This window comes from Pelophylax lessonae, assembly GCF_965119305.1.
Source record: "Pelophylax lessonae genome assembly, chromosome: 4".
Lineage (NCBI taxonomy): Eukaryota > Metazoa > Chordata > Amphibia > Anura > Ranidae > Pelophylax > Pelophylax lessonae.
This window is the reverse complement of record NC_138771.1, coordinates 502,407,108-502,423,279: the sequence shown is the minus strand read 5'-3', so window position 1 is coordinate 502,423,279 and position 16,172 is coordinate 502,407,108. Positions and strand designations below refer to the sequence as shown.

General features: G+C 44.1%; 1 protein-coding gene across 1 annotated transcript in view; it reads right to left on the bottom strand.

Moving 5' to 3' along the window:
* CAPRIN2 (caprin family member 2) overlaps positions 1-16,172 on the bottom strand; it is a gene marked incomplete at its 3' end in the record, with an annotated part of 157,324 nt that overhangs the window by 129,280 nt on the left and 11,872 nt on the right. Inside the window, exons 2-3 of the mRNA XM_082255938.1 lie at positions 11,198-11,412; positions 9,979-10,041 (exon numbers count right to left, since the gene is read on the bottom strand). Coding sequence (XP_082112064.1) covers positions 9,979-10,041; positions 11,198-11,395 — 261 coding nt within the window. The 5' untranslated portion in view covers positions 11,396-11,412. The remainder of the gene's footprint in view (positions 1-9,978; positions 10,042-11,197; positions 11,413-16,172) is intronic.

Below are 16,172 nucleotides of genomic sequence, written 5' to 3'. Positions count from 1 at the left end.
CGCGAAAAAGCTGCGTCTAGTTTGGGTGACTTATTCCAAACTGCCGTGTTCTCTTCGGGAAAAAGGGAACCTTTTCAGGGCCCTGGAAAAGAAAGGTTCTCTCTGGATCTCACCATTCTTCCTTAACAGCATCAGGACCTCATGTACCAGGAAGACCTTAGGTTTGCCTAGACCCAAGTACATTTGATCTCAGAGGGGCAAGGTATTTTCCTCCTTAAGTAGTGTGGAGAGCCCCTAAAAGACCCACCTCTTCCAGGGTCAACTTATAGCTAGAAGCACTGGTGGATTTACCATCTGAACCCTCTGCTTCTGACTGCCCCTGGGAATTTGGAGGTGTGCTATCGCACTCTTCCCCCAAATTTTCAGAAACCCCAGGTGCTTCCCCACTTGCTGAGGGTACCACTGGTGGGGGCATAGCATTTTCTTGCCATGCCAACGGGGGGGGGTATGAGGAAGCTAAACATTTGAAATTAAGTCCTTAAAGGACTAAGTGCTAGCAAGCTCCTTAACCGAAGCAGCTAGCTCTGAGTTCTCTACTTTAGTTTGTCCCCAAGCTATCTAAACACTCCCTGCATAGTGCCTTGGTCCAAGATTCCCCCATAGTGGCCTTGCATGATGGACATCTCTTCTTAGGATTATGAGGCGACTTCGATTTTTCTGGGGCCTTACTCTGAAAAATAAAAAATTACATACTTTGCTACAACCAAGGCCCCCAGCCCACACTGCATGCCCCAAAAAAAAGGTTTGCTAGTGATGACCACCACCAAGATCCTAAAGTGTAACCCACAAAACCTCCCTTATTGCCCTTTAAGAGACTAAGGGGAAACATGGAGCTGGTAGGAGGGATAAGGAACACCACCCCAGGATTCCTTACCTTAGGATGGCTGTGCAGTTTTCTCCCAGAGCAGTTCCTGTCTAAGGTCTAAGTTATATGAAGCATGAAGAGTCCCAGGTCTAAATTCGCCATCTCCAGCAGCATCTGTAAAAAGGCCAGAGGGCCATGGCCCCCCTCCAATAAGATCCCAGCCACCTCCTGCTCTGGGATGGTGGGTCAGTAAGCCTGGATTGCAAGATCTTGACCCTCCATCCCCGAGCGTCACTGTAAAACTACTGAGCCTGTACTGGAGGAAGCAGAGCCGATGCTTCCTCTATAGTTCCAGCACCTGTCACAGGTGGAGTGATATCAAATCAACTCCACCTGTTACAGGTCACAGGAGAGATACAGGAAGCAGCGGCCCTGCTCTACTGCAATCGCATACTTCGTCCAGCGCGGCACTCCGTTAATGTGTCTGAGGCATCAGCTGTCCCAGCCAGCAGTATCAGCCTGGGGGACAGCAGCAGCCAGCGACACCTGCAAGAATCCTGAGGAAGAAGTGTAGATTGAGGTTAGTTGAGGTGCAGGTAACTGCAGTGCATCTGTGTGAAAGCAGACTTTGGCCCCTTTCCCACGATCGGTTTGATTGGGTCGACCTTAGAGAGACCCTATTGGATTCCTCCATTCACCTCTAGCAGATGTAAACGGACTTGTGTCCATTTACACCCACCTATCCAATCTGATCCACTGTCTGGGCTGATTAGAGGGCCCATAGAGTACAGCGGGCTGTGTCCGTGTCTACGCTGCTTATGCTGAGTGGACACATCTGTTATCTGCCCACTTTACTCATTGTGGCACGCAACCGGTTACTTTAGCGGTTTTCGCTTAAGTGGCCCTCACTCCTCAAAAAAGGTTGGGCACCCCTGCTGTAGGGGCATGAGCAACGGATGGAGAGGTGCGCTTTACTGTAGCGCATCAGGAGACCCGTTGGGAAATACTAAAGACCTTCCATGAAGTTGATAAAGTGTTGAGACCACCTCCACTGTCGTGGCTGGCCTTTAACACTTTCATCACTGGTTTACAGATCTCACCATTCTTCCCTACCTCCTCTGTGCTTGGAGCATGGCACCAATACTAGGGGATTACTGCGTAAACTGGCACCAATACTAGGGGCTTTATTACTGCGTAAACTTGCACCAATACTGTGCAAACCGTTTGCTGAAATTGCTTTCAACTATAAAGAAAAGCTTTTGAGAGTTTTACTCCAGTCTGAAGCAATACCCGAGGAGAAAGGAAAACTCTTGAAAGCTTGTCTTTTAGGTGTTAGGGCTCTTTCACATGGTCCGCCTCCATAGGCGGATCCGTGCTGCTCAGCGAGGATCGATCCGCCAATCCCCGCTGAGCCGGCAGATGACAGCTCCGTCTCTGCTTGCAGTGCGGAGAGGGAGGTGTCACAGCTCCCGCTGCTCTCTATGGGGGTCCGCTCTCATCCGATCCCTGAACGGATGGAAAAATAGGGTTTCCATCCGTCCGGTTTTCACGGACAGGATCGGATACGGATGGCAGCGGGTGTCAGCGGAGGTGTCTCCGCTGACATCCGCTGCCCCATAGAGCTGCATGGAGGATCCGATCAGATCTGCCTAAAAAACTGACAGGCGGATCTGATCGGACCGCCTGTGTGAAAGAGCCCTAAGGCTAGTACAATAAAAAGGTATCATTACATACTGCATTACTCATTACTCATTACTCATTTTGTGTATAACACATACATACACCGCAAGACAAAATTAGAGAAGCACCACTTTAAGTGCAAGCACAAAGAAATATGAAACTGGAGGAAGGGAAAAAAGTAGGTGCTACTCCTATAAATAGTATATGAGTGATGAACATCCAAAAATAAAAAGGACTCCATAATCAAATAATTAAAAAAAAAGTTCATATAAAAAACATCAATGAAAATCTGACAGTGCTGGGAAATGGTGAATAGTGCCTCCATTTGGAAAAAAAAAAAAGTTAACTTGGGATGGGACTTTTTATATACTGTAGAATGTATGTTTAAAGTTTTATTTCATATCAAAACATTTGTTAAACATGTTCACACATGCAATGGTTATTTAGGTCTGCCTTTAGGCATCAGGATCCTATATATTGGCCAATGCGTTTCGCAGGCTACCCTTGCGTCATTAGGTCCCTGGCGCCTGTAGAACAGGGATCTCCAAATTATAGCCCTCGAGCTGTTGCAGAACCACAGGTCCCATGAGGCATTGTAAAACTGACATTCACAGACATGACTAGGAATGATGGAAATTGTAGTTCCTGAGCAACTGGGGGGCCCTGCTCTAGAAGGTACTGTAATTAAAACATTCATTAAGACATTTGTACACAACTAATCCGTTTTTATATAGTTAAACCACCACATTTGGGCATTGACATAGCATGCAACATTTTGCACCTGTATCCAACCCAGCCTGACATGTGGTAATGGCGATCAGTGGGCTTTGGAGGACTGGGTTGTGTTCAATGGACCTGGCAGACTAGGTCCTATCAGTATCTCACATTGATCAGACAGGTAATTATTTGCAAATATTTATACACTGAAAAAAAAAAAAGTAAATTCTTATGTTTATGACATCCACTGTGCATGGGATACCTGTATGTCAAAGAATGAGTGGAAGATGTTGCATGATATAATGTTAACTAAAAGAAACAACTGATAATAGTGGTGTACAAGTGTCTTAATTTTCTAATTACACTACCCGATCCAAGGCCCCGACGAAGCAGGGTAGCCGGCGAAACCCGTTGGCCAATATGGGATCCTAAGGCCTAAAGACAGGCCTATATGGCGGTCATGTGTTTTAATATGAAAAAAACTTTAATTTATATACACCTTATGAAGTAGTGTTTTATATACCCTAGATTGTACATTTAAACTCATCTAATTTTATGGTTTTTGTAGTTACAGAATGGGGAAAATATGTTCTAGAGGTAGATTCAAGCTAACACCGCACACCCTACAACCCATTTTAAAAAATGTGCACCAACACATGAGGTACGAATATAAACTCCCAAGACCCACGTGGCCAACAATGGGCTAACAAGCCCTAATAGGAATCCACCAAGACAGAAGGATCACCAACTTCCAATGCCACCATAGACTTCAGCAATGCCTCACGAATAAGCAACAAATGCCAGAAAAAAAAAATTTAAAGCATCAAACAGTGTAAAGAACTCACATTTTATTGTTGGGAGTGGCAATGCACATTCCTTTATGCTCAAGGCTGTTTGAGTCAGTGCCTCTCAGGCACACTAAAATGCGAGTGCATACATTTTACACTGTTTGATTCGTAATATGGACTAACTGCACAGAGATATTTTTCTGGCATTTGATGCTTTTTGTCCACGAGAGAGGCATAGCTGAAGTGTATGGTGGCATTGGAAGTCTGAACCTTGCCATCCTCCGACTTGGTAGATTTAAATAAAGGCGAATTTGTCTATTGTTGGCAATTTGGGTCTGGTGAGTTTATATGCTTACCTCACGTGGTGGTGCACATTTTTTGTAACAGAAGAGGCACTGTTCACCATTTTTCAGCATGGTGTTGACATTAAATATTCATAGACTGTTTTTGACTGAGTCAATTTTGAGTAATTTTGGCGTTTATCACTTCCTTACCTAGGAGTGTAGCAAATACTGTTTCACATTTTTACCAAATACCCACTTCAATTTCACTGCTTGCAATCTTACAAGAAAAGCAAGACTTCACTACAGCAGCTCAGCAAATTTATATTAAAATTACCAAAAGCCACCTATTTGTCTAGATTATTTCAGTCCAGCCATGTTTCTGCAAGGCTCACATCTGAATTTGTCCCTTCCCCTTAATCTCAGAAATCCCCTGCTAGTCATTTAAGCAACTCCCTAGTAAAAAGACCAAAAGAGGCTCAGTGGGCAGGGTCAAATTCAAGTTACATTAACCATTTGCAAGGTTTTACAGAATGTCCAGTTTTGCTTAAGGTTTCTTACAGAATTCTTCAAGAAGGTTGCCCAAAGACAAAGACAAAACAGACATGCGTTGGGAACCTCAGCTTGCAGTAGGTAAGAGCAGAGGTGAAGTTACATACATGTCAAAAATAGCATAATGGCAACAAAAAAAGGAAAAAGGACTTAAACCTGGGATCTGCCTTCCAACCAGAGAGATCTTCCCTTAAGCTTGGTACACAAAAAGGATTGGACAATTTTTTGCATGCTAGTCTCAACGAAAATGAATAGGTTACTAAAGTCCAAAAACTCTCAGACAATTTGGAAGGGAAGCAATTTGTTTGACGAAAACTGTACTAAACAATCTTACCAGACAAATGAAGGTTTGTCCCTCCAGATAATTTCAGACGAAAGCTGTGTACCAACCTTTAGAAATGGTGTAATATACAGTGTCTTGAAAGTAGTATTCATACCCCTTTCAATTGACCACATTCTCATGTTACAAACAAAAACGTAAGTATTTTATTGGGATTTTATGTGATGGACCAACACAAAGTAGCACATAATTGTGAAGTGTAAGGAAAAAATGGTTTTCAAGTTTTTTTACAAATATTTTAAAAAGTATGACTTGCATTTGTATTCAGCAACCCCCCCCCCCCCCCACCCTCGAGTCAATACTTTGTAGAACTACTTTTCGCTGCAAATACAGCTGCAAGCTTTTTGGGCATGTCTACCAGCTTTGTACCACTTTTCATTCCCCCTTGTCGGTTGACATAAGCAACTACTGTGGAATTGAGTGGGCCTGTACATTGTGTCCCTGAAGCCCTGTCTGAAAGGCTAAGAGCCAGTTCGACTGCACAGTTCTCTCCAATTTGAGGATCACTTGGGAGTCCAGGTGTATGTCCCACCCAGTACCACTTGTGTCCGTAGACCATTCTGGACACTGGTGGGACCCAAGAGACCCTGAGACAGGTTTGAGATCTTTCTCCACCACCAGAGGGATCTTTTTATATGTAATGGTACGTGCACTAAGGAATCCAGGGAACCCTGAGTACAGTCCCAGGATAAACAGTTGCAGAGAGTGAAAGGGAAGACCCCACCCACTGTACCGCTGGGATTTCGACCGTTTGCAACCCCGGTGTCGACATGGCTTGCCTTACTGATATAGGTTGATAGCTTTGTATCTGACTTTCAAGTGTGGAATTTCGTAGACCAAAAGGTGACCTTTTGCGTGGCTACCAGATTCAGGAGCCACCCCAGGCTCTCTAGGAATCGTCTTGTCAGAAGGACCCTGGACAGCTGCTCCTGAGATTAGGCAAACATGAGCAGATCGTCCAGGTAGGTAATGACCGAAACGCCCCCAAGCCGCAAACAAGCCAAGGCTTCTGCCACATGAAAAATGTAGGGGGGGGAAGAGGACAGACTGAAGGGAAGGGCCTGAAAATTGTAGCTACATCGTGCCCTCTTCCATCCTTATGGCCAACCTGAGGATGTTATGGCACCCTTCAGATATGGGAATGAGCAGGAAGGAGTCTTTCAGGACTATCAAGGCCATGAAGCAGTTTGGAAGGAAAGATAGCCCTTATGAAGATTGAATCCATCCTGAATCTTTTGTAAGCAATGAGGCATTTAAGGGTTTTAGGTTCAGGATAGGTCTGTACTTGCATGAAGGTTTCCGTACGACAAACATGGGAATCAAATCCTCCCACCCAACTCTTGGTAGTACCTTCACCACAACCCTCTGTACCTCCAGCTCTTTCAGGGAGGAAAGTAAGGCAGACGCCTTTTCCCTGCATCTTGGTAAATTGGTGATTAACATCCCACTTGGCATTTGGGGGGGGGGGGGGGTGTTGGAGATGAAAATGCCAAAAGATACCCCCTTCTTATAATACCAAAATAAACTGACTGGAGGCGACTGCTTCCCATTGTGGGAAGATGCCCAGCCCCCCCCCCCCACCGTGGTCACATCATTGGGTTTTCCTGGGCTGTTCAGGAGGGCCAAAAATAGTCTCCCCCCACAGGCCCCAAGATTTCTTTGAAGAATTTTTTCTGAAGATTTTTTTCTGAAGGTAAGACTTTCTTGAAGGTTTCCAACTGTCCGCGCTTGAAGGATTTGCTCGTCCATTGTTCGATACAGAACAGTTTCCAAAGCCTAGTCTGAACAGGTGGTCCAACGTAAAGGAAATACCACAGTTTGGCCTTTGACCCATCTCTTACCTGCCAGGACTTAAGCCAAAGAGCCTTCCTTGCTGAATTGGTTAGGGCTGAAGATCTGGCGGACATGCGTACAGATTCAGCTGTGTCCGCAATATAATCTACGCCCCGTAGAAGCGTGGGAGCAATCGTCTTTCGAGGTGCCAGCCTCAATGTTCACTTTAACAAGGACTCCCAGGTCTTTTTAAGGAGAGAATCCATCCCTTTATCCATGGGGTCAGAAAGAGCCCATATCCTCAAAGGCCAAGTCAGTCTGCTTTGAAACCCGAGAGAAGGCTGCATCCACCTTTGGCAACGTTCTAAACCAACGTGTCCCCCCTCTAAAAAGGGAAATCTTTTCAGGGCTCTGGAAAAGAAAGGCTCTCAGGATCTTGCCATTCCTTTTTAACCGCTTGCACTAGGACTTCCATTTACCAGGAAGACTTTTTTACTCACCAAGGCCCTGGTACATTTGATATTAAAGAGAAAGATTTCTCTTCCTGGATCCCTAAGGTGGTGTAGATCGCTCCCAAAAGATCCTTCACCTCTTCAAGGATTAATTTGTACCTAGAAGCTTAATTGGCCTCACTATCCACCCCTTCTGACTAAACCCTGGGAGCCTGAAGGTGTACTATCACACTTCACCTTATTAGTACCCCCCCGGTACTCCTCCACTCATGGAGGGTACTACGGGTGGGGGTGGAGCAATCTCTTGCTGTGCTTGAAATTGTAGATTTCTATTAATTCCTTAAATGACTAAAATGCTTGAAAGCTTATTAACAGATGTAGCTAAATCAGTACATTGTTCCGTCTAATGTTCCTTAATGAAGCTCTCTACACATTCTTTACACAGCGCCTTAGACCAGAATTCCACCATAGTAGCTTTGCATGATGGGCATCCTGTTTCTTGGAGCTATGTGGCGATTTTGACTTGTCAGACCTTACCTTACTCGAACATAAAAAAAAACAATAAACAGCTTAGCACCCATATGGGCCCCCCAGCATTAATAAGCACATAATGCCCCCTCAGTAGTGTACATAGGACCGACCACCACTATAAAACACCCTCTCCCCCCCTGGACCACCAAGGGGGGGGTGACTACACAATGGAGCTAGTGGGGGGGGAGGGACCACCCCAGGTTCTCTTACCTTAAGATGGCTGGTGCTGGCTTCCCCTGGAGCAGTCCCTGGGACCTGTGCCTCCAACATCTCCTAGGAGTGGTCCACTTGTGCGCCTGTCTGTCCCCCAGATTTCAGCTGCACCAGCCAATTGTCCGGTCTTCAATACTGTGACCCAGAATCAGCAGTTGCGGCTGTCAGCATTAGTGCCTGCCTTCATGGGAAATGACGTCCCCCCTCATCCGGTCCAGCTGGAGCTCCATTACAGCCCACAGGATGCGGGAGGACTAGAAGCACTACTGCAGAGCGTGAAGAGCAGACCCCACAGCTTTGAGCCCCCACTGAGCTGGGATGACAAATGTTTTGGCAGCATAAAAAAGGGGTCTGTTTACTGTCTCAGCCCCCTAGGCCCTCTTAGGTGTAATTCACCCTGTGTCTATTAGAGACACAGGGTGACCAAGGAAATGGACTTCATGGACACAGAATATGGTTTGGATAACTTCAAATGGGAGAGTAATATTTATCAATATCTCTCAAGAAATAAAGATTTAATCCCACTTTACACTGAGACCTAGAGCCTGTTGCCATGAAGTCTGACTAAAATAATCAAAGCATTGTTTAGATGTGTATTCCATGTACTTCAATGTAGGAGACAGACTGCTACTGGGGTCTCTTGCTATTGTCTATAAAAAGTGTTCTGTGTAATTTTGTTTTAGCCTTGCTGCCGGCAGTCTGGTCTTCCAGTCTGGTTTAAGTGCACGAGTTAATTAGCATGTTAATGATAACCATTGTGTGATGTTTTGAGCATTGGCATCCGCAGAACTTTTCAGGGGGGGCATCATTTTAAGGTCACCCATGCTCTGCCCCTTTTCAAAAATGTGATGAAGGGGAGGGGCTTATTCATACTTATTTTGAGTATTTTTAAAGAGCAAACAGCAGCATTTATTTTTAACAAAAACTGCGAACAGCCTATATGTGCATGGGCAGAACGTGCATGGGCAGAACGTGCATGGGCAGAACGTGCATGGGCAGAACGTGCATGGGCAGAACGTGCATGGGCAGAACGTGCATGGGCAGAACGTGCATGGGCAGATTAATGGCTGCAGAGAAAACAAAAAGGCGCCCAACACCAAAAACATCAGCTGTAAAAAAAAAAATCCAGTGTGCATGAGGCCTAATTGTTGGACCATTAACGGACCTCTAACAATCCAACAGAAGTTCCCCATGACTGGCGGACAGCTTGTAGGCAGGGTTGAACATGCATCTTTCCTCCATGTTTCCCATTAAAGGATAAGTTGACCTTTGGGAAAAGGTTACATGTTCCACCTGTTTTTATACAGTGGAACATGCAACATGTTCCCAATGCTGCAGCCGAATAACCCCCCCCTCCCTTCCTTTGACAGCCGTACAGGGAGAAGCTTTTTAAATCCGCACGGCTGTGCGGGGCTCTGCCCACAGGGCCGTGTCATTCATACAGAGCTCTGTGTATAAATAAACTACAAGTCCTGACATACTTTGTTGATGTCAGCTTGTTCTCAATGAACTACCACGGCGCTGTGGAGCATATTCCACCCAGTTGTTAGGGTGTCACATGTTCCTAATGCTGCAGCATGACCTCAAACTAGCAGGAGGAAAGTACAAAACTTAGAAATTATTTTCCTGAAATTAGTTGATGCTTCGAATAATCTTCCAGCAGAGATAGTGAATCCATCTACAGTAAATGGCTTCAAGCATGCTTGGGACAAACTGATCTATTCTAGCAAAAAAAAAAAAAAACACTAACATTTATAAATAAAAAAATAAATAACTGGGGCAGATTTAATGGGCCACATGGTCTTTTTGCTGTCACTTTTTCGTGTTTTACAAAACCAAAACCTACCAGCTGATCTTGATTCAGCTCCTCCCCATTACGTAGACGATCTCTGTAATCTTCAAGTTTAATCTAAAAAAAAAAAAAAAGAAGCCGGATCAAAAGGTTGAAGTAGCCACAAACCTATCTGCCAAACTGTATAGTGTGTCTAGGTCATACAGTCAAGCAGAACACAGTTTAAGGACCACAAGATGCCATGTTCCCCATTATCAGTTTATCAAAGAATTTCTATTTTCACATAATAAAAAGGATGGTTTTATAAGAGACCAGGAAAATGCTAAATAAACTAAGACTTAACTACACAAACAAATTAGCATGCAATTCAGTTGCCCAACTGTACTAGCATAACAGCTATTGAAAGTGGTTTCTTAAAAGTTCTAGAAGGGAAGCGACCCTGATAGATTTTACCACTATTCGGCTACTGTCCTGATTCAAGTATGCAGGCTGGGCATGTAAATATCCATTTACATGTTTGAACCAGGTCAGCAGCTCCACAGGTAGTGGAAGATCAGGTTGATAAACCCCGACTCTTATTACAAGTCTTTTTAACTTTACACTATTACAAAACTTTTTAAAGCTGATAACCCTACTTAGCGTAAATAAACGTAACCTTATACTGCACTATCCGGAGCATTCTTTTCTTTCTTATACATGTAAATCGGATCGCTAACACGGAAGCCTGAGGGATTGTTGCCATCCCAGGGGATATCTCGAGATGATCTGTTGAGCCAGGGGGCTAATTAAGCCTGATTGGTTCTGGTGCCGTAAGGCATTCAGTACCCACATCATTTTGTAAGTGACCCAACCTTATCTACTTGGAACAAGGAACATCTGAGTTATATATCAAGTCTGAGCAGAAGCACTTTATATGAACTGTGGACATTTTTTTGAAAGGATACTATCATTGTTTTATCATTAATTATTGTTTATATGATGAATTGCTATTTATAAGATTTATGCACATTCTTATTCAAAACTATTGAATTTATATATTTTCACTTGTGATAACTTAACCCACACTATTGCACTTTACCTACTATTGTAGTATATACTATATTTAAATTTAAGCAAGCGCTGTATTTTGGTCACCAGACCAAATATTCACAATCATACAATCTAGTAGCACTTTTGAATGTATATCCTTGGACCCCCCAATGCCTGAGCTAGGCTGCAGTCATCTTATACAAAGCTACCTAGCAGTGATAATGTAGTATGAAGACACCAGTACCTTCTTTTTCTCAATGTTGCGGATTTTGTGCTTCAGGCTGATATAGCCATTCTCTAGATAAGTCTCGTAAACCTGCAGAGGTGTTGCAGTAGATGACAGTGCAGACTGCAGGGAGCTGAGGCCACGCTCAGACTGACTTTTGATTTCTCGCATCAGCTGGCCGTCGCCAGTGGGACTGGATTGTGAGAGCTGCACCATTGTAAAGGCCTACCCTACTGAAAGAGGAAAAAAGTGTTAACAGCATACTTTGATATAATATACCTCCCAACTTATCAAGATGGAAAAAGAGGGACATGTAGCACAAAGTATGTAGGAAAAAGAGTACGTCCCTACCTTGCCTCCAGTAATGCAGACCATGAGGAATAATGCACAAATTTAATTGGATTATCCCAAAATGTCTGTCACTACTATTTGTAGTGGATTTTCATCTCCTTCACCAGCATGTGTGCACTGGTGTAGCCTCAGCTACATACAGTGGGTACGGAAAGTATTCAGACCCCCTTAAATTTTTCACTCTGTTATATTGCAGCCATTTGCTAAAATCATTTAGGTTCATTCTTCTTCCTCATGAATGTACACATAGCACCCCATACTGACAGAAAAACACAGAATTGTTGACATTGTTGCAGATTTATTAAAAAAGAAAAACTGAAATATCACATGGTCCTAAGTATTCAGACCCTTTGCTGTGACACTCATATATTTAACTCAGGTGCTTTCCATTTCTTCTGATCATCCTTGAGATGGTTCTACACCTTCATTTGAGTCCAGCTGTGTTTGATTATACTGATTGGACTTGATTAGGAAAGCCACACACCTGTCTATATAAGACCTTCCATATCACAATGCATGTCAGAGCAAATGACAATCATGATGTCAAAGGAACTGCCTGAAGAGCTCAGAGACAGAATTGTGGCAAGGCACAGATCTGGCCAAGGTTACAAAAAGATTTCTGCTGCACTTAAGGGTCCTAAGAGCACAGTGGCCTCCATAATTCTCAAATGGAAGACGTTTGGGACGACCAGAACCCTTCCTAGAGCTGGCCGTCCGGCCAAACTGAGCTATCGGGGGAGAAGAGCCTTGGTGAGAGAGGTAAAGAAGAACCCAAAGATCACTGTGGCTGAGCTCCAGAGATGCAATCAGGAGATGGGAGAAAGTTGTAGAAAGTCAACCATCACTGCAGCCCTCCACCAGTCGGGGCTTTATGGCAGAGTGGCCCGACGGAAGCCTCAATGTAAGACACATGAAAGCCCGCATGGAGTTTGCTAAAAAAAAACACCTGAAGGACTCCAAGATGGTGAGAAATAAGATTCTCTGGTCTGATGAGACCAAAATAGAATTTTGGCCTTAATTCTAAGCGGTATGTGTGGAGAAAACCAGGCACTGCTCATCACCTGTCCAATACAGTCCCAACAGTGAAGCATGGTGGTGGCAGCATCATGCTGTGGGGGTGTTTTTCAGCTGCAGGGACAGGACGACTGGTTGCAATCGAGGGAAAGATGAATGCGGCCAAGTACAGGGATATCCTGGACAAAAACCTTCTCCAGAGTGCTCTGGACCTCAGACTGGGCCAAAGGTTTACCTTCCAACAAGACAATGACCCTAAGCACACAGCTAAAATAACGAAGGAGTGGCTTCACAACAACTCCGTGACTGTTCTTGAATGGCCCAGCCAGAGACCTGACTTAAACCCAATTGAGCATCTCTGGAGAGACCTGAAAATGGCTGTCCACCAACCTTTACCATCCAACCTGACAGAACTGGAGAGGAATTGCAAGGAGGAATGGCAGAGGATCCCCACATCCAGGTTTTGAAAGACTTGTTGCATCTTTCCCAAAAAGACTCCTGGCTGTATTAGATCAAAAGGGGGCTTCTACTAAATACTGAGCAAAGGGTCTGAATACTTCGGACCATGTGATATTTCAGTTTTTCTTTTTTAATAAATCTGCAACAATGTCAACAATTCTGTGTTTTTCTGTCAGTATGGGGTGCTATGTGTACATTCATGAGGAAGAAGAATGAACCTAAATTATTTTAGCAAATGGCTGCAATATAACAAAGTGAAAAATTTAAGGGGGTCTGAATACTTTCCGTACCCACTGTACAGTAAACAGCACTGTACTCCTGAAGTAAATAGCATCAGTCTGAGTGGTACTCAGCCATTCATAGGCAGCTTTGTATGCCATCAATGAATACAAAGCTTCCTCTGATTGGCTGAGTCAGAGAGGCTGATGTCAATATCTGGCAATATCAAAGCTGCTTGAATATTGGTGCCTGAGCCTTCCACTTATTGATACACAGCCAGTCACAGGGTATTTCACAGCCAGGTACACTCTTCCGCTCGTTATCTCCAATGACCAGTCTAGGGGGGTGGGGGGGATTTGTTTGGAGAACTTTGATAGGGGAAGGGAATTAGGTGTCCGTTCATGAAACAGATATGCAGTGATCCGATTCCTTCTGATCGCAGCTCATCTCTGATCATAATCGGTTTATGAAACAGATGATCGGGGGAGAACATGTGCTCTCCGCACATGGAGAATCTGTCATTGACTGACACAGAAACGGCCATGAATGCTTTATGAAGCCGCGATCTGCGCACTTCACAGGCAATCTGTGTCAGAATTCACACTCCCAGATTCAACAGCCTGGAGGTGGTGAATCCAGGAGAGAAGACAATCAGGGGAGAACTGAGGGGGGGGGGGGGAAGGAGGAAGATTACTGACATCCTTCCTCCAGATCCCAACACAATAAATAAAAAAGCAAGGGGATTTCCAGTCACTACTTCTCAACCAGCGACCAACCGAATTGACCCAACTATGCGTTAAAAACAGGGGTATAGTTGCACACATTTGCAAATACATGCGTAAGCTGCAGGCCACGGCAAGGCACCCCGATATCTGCAGACCCTGACTACCCATTTAAAGAGTCTCCACAATGAGAGCACATGCATTCTAATGAATAGATTGAGGACACATTAGAATGCATGTGCTCTCATTGTGGAGATTATTTAAATGGGTAGAGTCAGGATCTGCAGATATCAGGGTGCCTTGCCGTGGCCTGCATCTTATGCATGTATTAGCAAATGTGTGCAACTAAACCCCTGTTTTTAACCTCCCTGGCGGTAATCCCGAGCGTGACTCGGGGTGGATTTTTTAGTCCAGGATCAGTATCCCCGAGTCACGCTCGGGGTAGATGTGCAGAGAGCGCAGCGGTGTCTCTTACCGTCTCCTGGCGATCCAGCGATGATCTCTCATTGCTGTGACCGCCAGCTGAGAGTCCCGCCGCTCGTCTGTCGGTGTGATGACTTCCTAGTTCTGTTCCCTGCAGCAGCAATGCTGCATGGGAGCGGAACTAGGGATACATACATACATACATACATACATACATACATACATACATACATACATACATACATACATACATACATACATACATACATACATACATACATACATACATACATACATACATACATACATACATACATACATACATACATACATACATACATACATACATACATACATACATACATACATACATACATACATACATACATACATACATACATACATACATACATACATACATACAATCTAATCAATATAATTTTATTATATAATATATAAAATTATATTGATTCGATTATAATTCATGCATTTGTTTCAAATTTATCACATCTGGGATGTCTACTAGACTCTTGTTTTGGTCAGGTTTAAGTCAGTAATTACTAAGAATTGTAGGCCTATAATACACAACGCCAAATTTCCATGAAAAAAATTGTACCGCTTTTGGTATATAATTCCTGACAATCATACCGCCAGGGAGGTTAACGCATACTGTTAGACAAGTAAATTCCATTGGTCGCTGGTTGGCAAGTAGTGACTGGAAATCCTCCTTGCTTTTTTTTATCTGCCTTTGCCCTTCCAGTGCTCCTTACTATCAAGACCAGTTATAAGTGGGAGAGGTGACCACTATTTGTATTATCCCTCACAGTAAACATGTCCCCCTGCTATATATTTATATATACACACACAAACACACACATACATATATATACACATACACACACACACACACACACACTAAATATCTTATTAACATTTGTGGGGGTCGACTGCATGTGTACTCAGCAGTGATAATCTATCACTGCTTAATAAACGGGCACCAGTGATTTTCCCTTATTGTAATCTCGCTTTGTCTCACGAGATTACAGGTGGTCCATTTCCTATACACAGATCTCGGCCGTTCTCAGAGGAAACCCTTCTGATTTCCCTGTGCGACGTGAAGTTCTCCGCTTCATAAACAGGGTGCCAGAGGAGATAATTTTCCAAGAACTGCCGAGAAGTTAACTGAGAAAAAAAAAAATCAGTTTCATAAACACACACCTCAGTAGGATACTCCAAATTAACTATTCACAGATGAAAACAACTCAATAGAACTGTGTAGCAGATCAGGATAAATACAGCAGCTGTATGGAACAAACAAGTTTCTTTGTAGCTGAAGGAACTCCCGTGAAATTTGCCTAAGACACTAGTCAGTGTCCCCTTTAGCTTGCACCCAGCAGCTGACTTCTAGCACCCAGAGGGGGGATCGAGACGTACAAGCCCCAGGGATCCCTGTGGGGGTCTGTACTCAAGGCTCCTGACGCACCAACGGCAGTCTTCCTCAGTAGTATCCAGACAGGATCCTTAGACATGCTCCCTCAGCTAAGAACAATGGGTTGCAGCTTCAATGTTTTAAGCCCTCAGGTCGCAAGGAAGCTGGCACTGAGTGGGCAGCAACCCCCTCCTGGACCTCTAGGAGGAAGACCAAGAGCCCATGTGCTATTCCAGGGGTTCCCAAACTTTTCAGACCGCAACCCCCAATATTAGATTGCTGACGACCCGCGACCGACCCCTCCCCCTCGTATGTAAGATTTGCGATTTGGTTACATACTGACAGAGCTAAAACAAAAAGGAACACAATCTCTAAG